The sequence below is a fragment of the Nanorana parkeri genome, unplaced genomic scaffold, assembly GCF_000935625.1.
Source record: "Nanorana parkeri isolate BGI_ZX_2015 unplaced genomic scaffold, ASM93562v1 scaffold92, whole genome shotgun sequence".
Lineage (NCBI taxonomy): Eukaryota > Metazoa > Chordata > Amphibia > Anura > Dicroglossidae > Nanorana > Nanorana parkeri.
Genome location: NW_017306360.1, coordinates 1,821,889 through 1,830,158, shown reverse-complemented (window position 1 = coordinate 1,830,158; position 8,270 = coordinate 1,821,889). Strand labels below are relative to the sequence as shown.

Here is an 8,270-nt window from a genome sequence, read left to right as displayed (position 1 = left end):
ATATATGTGTGTGTATACACATATATGTGTATGCGTGTGTATATGTGTATGCGTGTGTGTGTGTGTGTTTGTTGGGGCAGGGGGTATGGGAGGGGCTTCTTTTTAATTTTACTTGTTATTTTATTAAATCACTTTCATTTTTTTTTACTTTAATATCACAAGGGCCTACCAAGCCTCTTTTATAATAGAACAGTGACAGGTACTCTTTATGGAGGGAGGTCTATTTACAATGACTCCACGTATAGCAAAAACCTTGGACTGTTCCTTTAAGAAAAAAGATATTCTGCTTGATTGGGTTAATATAAAAGAAAAAAGGATCAGCCATTGCTAAACAAGTTCCTCACTTGCTGCACCCAGGGGGAATTTATGGATTTCCCAACTGTGGTGTGATATGATAAGAATGTGTTTAATGGAAGTTCATTTATTATTCATACCTTTTTTTTGGCACCTATAAACCGCACATTTCGGGACCCGCTGTTATCAATTTACATAATAATATTTTCCTCTCCAGCATCGTGACTTTTTTATTTTCAGAAGGTAAGTGGCATCGGATCTCTTATTTCATTTCAAATCTTGATACAATGAAATGTTAGTAACATAGAAGAGTGATGGCAGAAACATGAACACATGGTCCATCAAGTCCACCATTGTTTTTGTTTTTTAACCTTTTTGTCCGAATATAGAGCTAGGATTGTCCCAAGCATGTACACCATTAACTGGTTGACGGAGTTATCACCTCTGCTGGAAGCTTGTTTCTACCATCTACTACTCTTTCTGTAAAATAACACTTTCTAAAGGTCACATTTGAACTTTGCTCTTGCTATTTTGAGGTCATGCCCCTGTGTTCTTGTTCCGAGCTTCAGAATGAAAACACTGCCCTCCGGAACCTTATTTGCACCCTCAAAGTATGTAAAAGGTTCCAAACTTGTCCCTCCTTTCCTCCAGACTGGCAAGTTTAAGTTCCTGCAGTTCCTTTTGCTATGCCTTCCCCCTTTAGACCAGCCCTTCTCAACCAGGGTTGGTGCACCCTATGGGTTCCTCTAGAGGGGGCTAGAGGTTCCTTGAGCAATGAGCAGGCGTGGAATGATCTCCTGCCCGATGGTGCCATATAGCACCAAACTTAACAGAGCCGTCCATGTGGGACCAGTAGATGTTTTCCTCTCATCTTTTTAGGTAAGGCAAGTATCATGCCTATGATGTTCTTATATGTCTGTAAGGGGCCCTTCTACCACCAACCACCTTTCTGAGGGAGTTAGTCTCCCACTGAAGCCAAAGTAAGAGGATGGTTCCTCACTAACCCCCGACGCAAGGGAAAGTGCCCTCACTAACCCCTGACGCGAGGGAAAGTGCCCTCACTAACCCCCAATGTGAGGGGATGTTTCCATAATAACCACCGATGTGAGGGAATGTGCCCTCACTAACCACCAATGTGAGGTGGTGGTGGGGGGCTGGGGGGTTTCCTTACGGACCTCCAATTTACAAATGGATTATCATCATAATCACATTATGCCAGATTCCCAGTGTGCTTTGTGTCTCTTTCCCTGCTGCTTGACGTGATGCCATCTCGATTTCTCAAGAGTACATATCCCATCATGCATTGCTTCCAGCAAGCAATGATGTTACATTGTTCAGATGTTGAGTTGAGTTCAGAAGGCATCTTCAATAACCAAGTTCACATACAAACTTCTAGATGGATATCTTTCTAAGGAGCGGGTTAGAACTTATGGGAAATCAATATAGAAATACAGATTTAGTTTTGACCATAGACACCCTTTAAGTACTTGGAGCGGGATTGAGAGGTGTTTAGGCATCTTGTCTGTGAGGTGACACCAGTTTGTTTAAAGAACAGGCTGGCAGTGAGGAAAGGACACAGGAAGCTGCGGATCTGCATTCTGAACAGCATTGTCACCCTCTGGCGTTCTTGTGTACCACGACTCTGTATATGGCAGAAGCAGAAAACGGAGGGCTGAGCGGAGTTAGAAATTATTTGGCCAGTAGAATAATTCACATCCCGCACATTTATTTTTACATCATATTTAGTGTTTGGCTGGAGCTCTGCTTTAAATGCTACATTTCTAATGATTATTATTTCAATGTGCGCAGCCAGCGAGAAGCGTGCCAGATCCCCTGACAATCAAATGTTTTCCAGCAGAGAGGGACATCACATCAGATGATGAAAGACCGAGCTGTCATTCCTTCTGTTATGGACACCAGAGAGCCCGCTGGAGGAATTCATTATAGCGGAACTATGGACAAACCCCCCCCCAAAAAAAAAGACATATCATGCGGTCTGTCAATGGCATTAACACAGTCCCTGTATTGTTATTACCAGCTGATCCTAACAGTGGATCCGTTATTTTCCCACATACTTTAAAGCTGAAGCCTGAGACATGCAACTATTGTTTAACCTCCCTGGCGGTCTGATTATTATTTTTTTTTTCCTTTTTTGTTCTTATCTTATAAAATTCCTGCCGGTTCCGCCCCCCCGCGACACGGACGCTTGCAGGGGATGGAACCCGGAAGACGGCATTGTGGGATCGTGGACAAGGTAAGAGACGCCACTCTGTAATCCCGAGTGTGGCTCTTCAGTCCGCTTATGGTACTGAAAATTAACCCCGAGCCACACTCGGGAATGCCGCCGAGGAGGTATTTGGATGCAACTACGTGCATGAAAATGACCATTGCTCTCGCTCCGACATTTGCGGCGATACGCGACTTGTGCGGAGCAATAAAATTCTATGGCCAGAAATCACTGTTAACGCTAAAATGATGAGCTTTTAAAAGAGTCGCTTATGGGCAATTTTGGGTATGGTAGTTTTTGGCGATTTCACGGGTGGAAGCAGTTTTAAGGCTTGACATTTACCCAAAAAATGCCTAATAGTAAATGTTTCATAAATTAAGTGATCTTTTTTTTTTCTCAAAATTTTTGGTACTTTATATAGTAAATATTTGAAAAATAAAAACTGCCAGTGGTGGTTAAAAAAACAACACAAAAGAAAGTTCCCATCTGCCCCCCAAAAATGATATACAATTCATTTCAGTACGGAGTTGGAAGACTGAAAAGTCAAAGTATCGCAGCGCTGAATACTGAAAAATGGCCGGGACAGGAAGGGGGTTTAACACCCCGGGCTTCAAGGGGTACCCCGCTGTTGTTGAGAGCAGCCTGACTAGAGCCACTGTTGCCTGTTGTATTCTGATCCACCTACTGAGAGAGGTGTATCACCTGCAGGGACGTCATCACACACACACACTTAAGCTGCCGGCGGCCATCTCGGTGATGGACGCCGGCAGAGAGAGGAGGGCGAAGTTCATCCGGCGGGATAAGGGTTGCCGCCGGGTCGACTCCTCTATCGTGCAGCGTCAATGACAGAGTGCCCAAGTTTTCAGAGGGGTCGACACCAAAATGACTCAGTCATTTTGGCGTCACCCCCCCCTCTGTTGGTGTCACCCGATGCGGGCCGCACCCCCCTTGTGACGCCACTACCTACTGATAACTTAAATCCAGCACCTCCAGAGCTTATACATCTTTCTGCACTCTATTGAAGATGGAGTTTTAATCCACGTAAGAAGACAATGTATCCATAAATAACCCTCAATTCCACACACTGCGGGGTGATCCACCTGCTCTGTCCCCACCTACAATACTTCATCCCGGAACAGTGAGCAGCTCAGAGATCACATACAGGAATCAGACTCATATCCTAATATTGTTCCCGGCAGCACAGCGGCATGCCGCCGTACCCTCCCACAATGGACCATTATCGCGTTTATCCTGAGAACACTCCTGACCTCGTCCCGCAGCGTTCTGGCTTAAGATTCACTTCTACCGGTAACTGGACTCCGACAATGCCAAGAGACAAAACACACAAAACAGGTTTCTTAATAAAAGGCACAAAGAACAATGAGGACCTGCAGCCAGATGTACACCCCAAACGCTAAAATCTCATAATTGCAAAAGTAATTTCAGTCCTTTTAAATCTGCAGCTTTCATTAACGTAATCCCTGATGATCCTGCCATGAAGGTCCTTTCTCAGGCACTTCTTATTATAGTGTTACAACGCTCTGTCCCGGGATCCAAACTGTGCTCCTGCCTTGTCACGCTGTCACACGGTTGGGACTAGAAAACATGAATGCCGACACCTTTTATGCAGGCATGACACAGTGTTGTCACCATCAGCAAGCCCACCATGTTAAATGCCATGCAGCAATTACTGGAGTGCATGCAGACAGAAAGTGGTTGCACAGAGGCTGGAGGAGATCAGCGGCACTAAGATGCAAAAAGAAAAAAAAAATGAAAAAAATATACCAATTTCTAAAACTGTAGGTTGGACCTGACTGACAAGAGGATATACCGTGTTTCCCAGAAAATAAGACCTACCCCGAAAATAAGACCTAGGTACTAATTTTGGGAATCGCTAAAATATAAGACCTACCCCGAAAATAAGACCTAGTTGTGACCGTTCCCAGGGCCGGTGGTGGCACAAGGGGAAACGTGAAGAGCCGCGGGAGAGAAAATCAGCAGTGCCAACGAAGCCAGCGATAGAGCATGCGAGGTGGCAGCGGAGGGAGCAGAGCCGCATAAACCGATGCCTCCTCTATAGCGCCGGCTCCCGTCACAGGCGAAGTGATGCCAAAATGTACTCAGCCTGTGAGGAATCCATAGTGAAAGTGCGCTTTGCTCATTCTGGCCAGCGATTGGTTAGCAAATTGCTCTTGGAAAGGTACCCGTGTTTCCCTGAAAATAAGACAGTCTTATATTTATTTTTGGCTAAAAAACACACTTGGGTCCTATTTTCGGGGTAGGTCTTATGTATAACAATCCAAAGTTAACGCAAATCCAAATTTAAAATCATCCAAAATGGCAAAGTTAAGAATAGGGTAATCAGGGGTGCCCTATCTTTCCAAGAGCAATTTGGTAACCAATCGCTGGACAGAATGAGCGAAGCGCACTTCACTATCGATTCTTCACAGGCGGAGTGCATTTGATATCACTCCGCCTGTGACAGGAGCCGGCACTATACAGGAAGCATCGGCTTATGCGGCTCTGCTGCCTCCGGTGCCGCCTCACTTCCTCTAGCGCTGGCTTCATTGGCACTACCGATTCTCTCCTGCCTTTCCGCGGCTCTTCAAAGTTCCCCCTTATGCCACCACTGGCCCTGGGAATGGTCACAACTAGGTCTTATTTTCGGGGTAGGTCTTATATTTTAGCAATTCCCAAAAATAGTACTAGGCCTTATTTTCGGTGTAGGTCTTATTTTCGGGGAAACAGAGTATGGCACCCCTGATCACCCTATTTCTTAACTTTGCCATTTTGGATGATTTAAATTTGGATTTGCATTAACTTTGGATTGTTGTACATTAAAAATCTATCCTGGAAAGAAGATCGTGTGTTTTTTTTGTGCCCCCCAAAAAATAGAAGACAGTGTCTTCCTTAGGAGGAAACAGTACATGCTCATGAAGAATTCTTAGCAATTAACTCCCCAGCCCCTGCCTAAAATTACACAGAAAGGAAGAGATAACCAAGATAATGAAGAGAGAACAAAGATCAGCATGAAAAAAATCTGAGCAGCATTTTATAATTTTTTGGCATGCAAAGTGAACGGGAACAGTGTAACAAACATAAAAATAGGCATTGCCAGGGGGAGCACTGTGATCTCTGAGATAGGTAATAAATACCTGTAGAAGCTGGGACACCGGCACACCAGTATAAACGTGAAGAAAAAGTCTTATTTGAAGAGGTGCGACATATCACAGAGATGAGGCGACCGTTTCGGGGGTCACACAGGATCCCCTTCCTCAAGCAATCACATGTCACAGAGATGCTTGAGGAAGGGGATCCTGTGTGACCCTGAAACGGTCGTCGCATCTCTGTGATATGTCGCACCTCTTCAAATAAATAAGACTTTTTCCTTCACGTTTATACTGGTGTGCCGGTGTCCCTGCTTCTACTGTTATGTGACGGTCGCCATCCGCCGATCACCGCAGCACCCGACTGATTTTCTTTGGAGACAAGCGGTTTGGAGTGTGATGGATTCATGGATTTAGGTAATAAATACCTGGGACGGTTATTCTTTCACATCACATACACCGAACATGAACACATCCCCATGCTCGGTTCACTTTAAATCCTCCCTTACCATAACACAGTAATAGAAATGACAGGAGTTCTGGAAATCACATGACACATCTCGCCATCAGCGCCAATTGAACACGGCTCCCATTGACTTACAGTACATGTCGCTGTGCTGACTCTACAAAACCAGTTACCCGACAACAAGCGCACACAGCGCTGTGTACGATTTATGTCGCCGAAGTCAAAACTACAATACACTGAAGCCGATAATTAAAAAGGATAATTGTAATGTTCAAGCCAATTCCAGCCATACAAAAGCGTTTTACAACAAGTGGTACACATAGCAATGTCTAGGCACTTAAAATGCTAATGACGACGCCTGCAGAGCAGGAAGAAAAAAAAAGTTACAATAGGATCATTAATTCAGCAATTAGAAAACCGGAAAGAACATAATCATCGCTGGCGTGACGCATTTAAAGTGGCACAACAAGGAAAAAGATTCCCACAGCATTTCCAACTGCAGCAGCCGTGGTCTTGTTCTTTGCAGCCCCCATGTGGCTTTCACATACAAGTGTTTGCACGGATTGTATGGTTCTGGAAAGGGTGCCACTTCCTCCTCCACCATAGTTGTTGTTGATCATGGGCTCCGCTGTCCCTCCTGTGGGTCTGGGACTGTCACAGTGGGTGCCTGCTGCTGAAATGGAGGAAGGTCAGCATCTGATCTCCCCTCCTGTTACTGAACCTGGAAGGGACGACGGTTTCATTGGTTCCGGTTTCAGGTTGACATGAAAATGGTGAAGCGGTCTGTGCTCCATCAGCTTCCATGGAGTGTACGAGACCCCTGATGTCTCCGTAAAAGAAACCTATTGTACAGGTCCCATTGCACACCTGACCGTAAGAATACCAAAGCATTGTGTGTAGCAGTGGCAAGTAGTCGGTGCCTCATTTGCAGACAATGAAAATCAGAAGTCACCGCCTCTCCAATAGTGATACAAACATGTCTTTCATTGACGCACGTTCAAATAAATCACAATGTAATTACTTTAAGACATAAAGAGGACCTGTCACTTCCTCTGTGACATCACATAGGGGGCTTGTTAGACTGTGGGGCTGGCACATCCAATGTCAGCCAGCCATAGTCCAGAATCATTACGTTTCTAGACCACAGTCTCCCATTTAGTGATCCCTGATCCATAGCTTTGATAAAAGATGTGGTTACAGGAACAGGAGGGGACGGTAAATCTTCCAATGGGGTTACAGGAACAGGGGGAAGACTGTAAATCTTCCAATGGGGTTACAGGAACAGGGGGAGAGGGGAAATCTTCCAATTGGGGGGGGGGTCACAAGAACAGGGGAGACTGTAAATCTTCCAATGGGGACACCTTGTCTGATCATAAATGTCTCGGAGGGGATTTCCACTTGCTTTTGGAAATATTTCCTTTAACATCCTATGGCATCTTTGGGACAGGAAGTGAAAGCAAATCCTCCGGATGGGACACAGACAGAAAAAAAAAAGTACCTACCAGGAGATCTTAAAGAAAAGCTAAATCTATTGCAGCTTACTGGTCCTTGGAAGTGGTTGATGCACTGTTCTTATTTTTCAGGCTATATTCAGCCACGTACAGAAAATACCTTTTGATCCTTCCGGAGATGCTGTGGCCTTGCCACTTCCTGTGAGCTGAACTTGAAGATCAGTTGCATCTTCCTCCCAAGCCATCTTGAAAATGACAAAAAAGCCCCAAACCCCATGTAATGGAGATGGAAAGGAAGACGTGTTTGTAGTCCAAGTCAGGAGAGGACCTAAGGGTGACAACCATGGCTCCCTCCATAAATACAGCATGGTGAGTGAGCGTAGACATGATAGGACAGCAAATGTGTTACTGGCAGCATCACCAGGTTAAAATAACGGGGGGGGGGTGGGGGGGGGGAGAAAACTAATGCAGCCCCCACATCTAAGGACTGAAACATGCTTCATTTTTGTTTTTGGGTTTAGATACACTTTAACTATCCTCTACCCTACAACAACAAAAAAACTTTTTCGCTTCACATACAGTAGTACACATTAAGAGAAACATGGCTGATAAGTGCAGACAGAAATGCAACAGATTTACTAATATTATGAGAGAAGAGAGAAAGAGAGAAAGAGAGAAAGAGAGAGAGAAAGAGAGAAAGAGAGAAAGAGAGAGAGAAAGAGAGA

General features: G+C 44.8%; 1 protein-coding gene across 2 annotated transcripts in view; it reads right to left on the bottom strand.

Annotated features, from left to right (window-relative positions):
- PNKD (paroxysmal nonkinesigenic dyskinesia) overlaps positions 1-8,270 on the bottom strand; it is an 84,685-nt gene that overhangs the window by 51,549 nt on the left and 24,866 nt on the right. Inside the window, exon 1 of one of the 2 annotated variants that reach the window (XM_018552565.1) lies at positions 6,235-6,242. The exons of the other annotated variant lie outside the window; for it this stretch is intronic. Within the exon in view, the coding sequence (XP_018408067.1) occupies positions 6,235-6,236 (2 nt within the window). The 5' untranslated portion in view covers positions 6,237-6,242. Of the gene's footprint in view, positions 1-6,234; positions 6,243-8,270 lie in introns of those variants that run through there. 2 annotated transcript variants of the gene reach the window in all.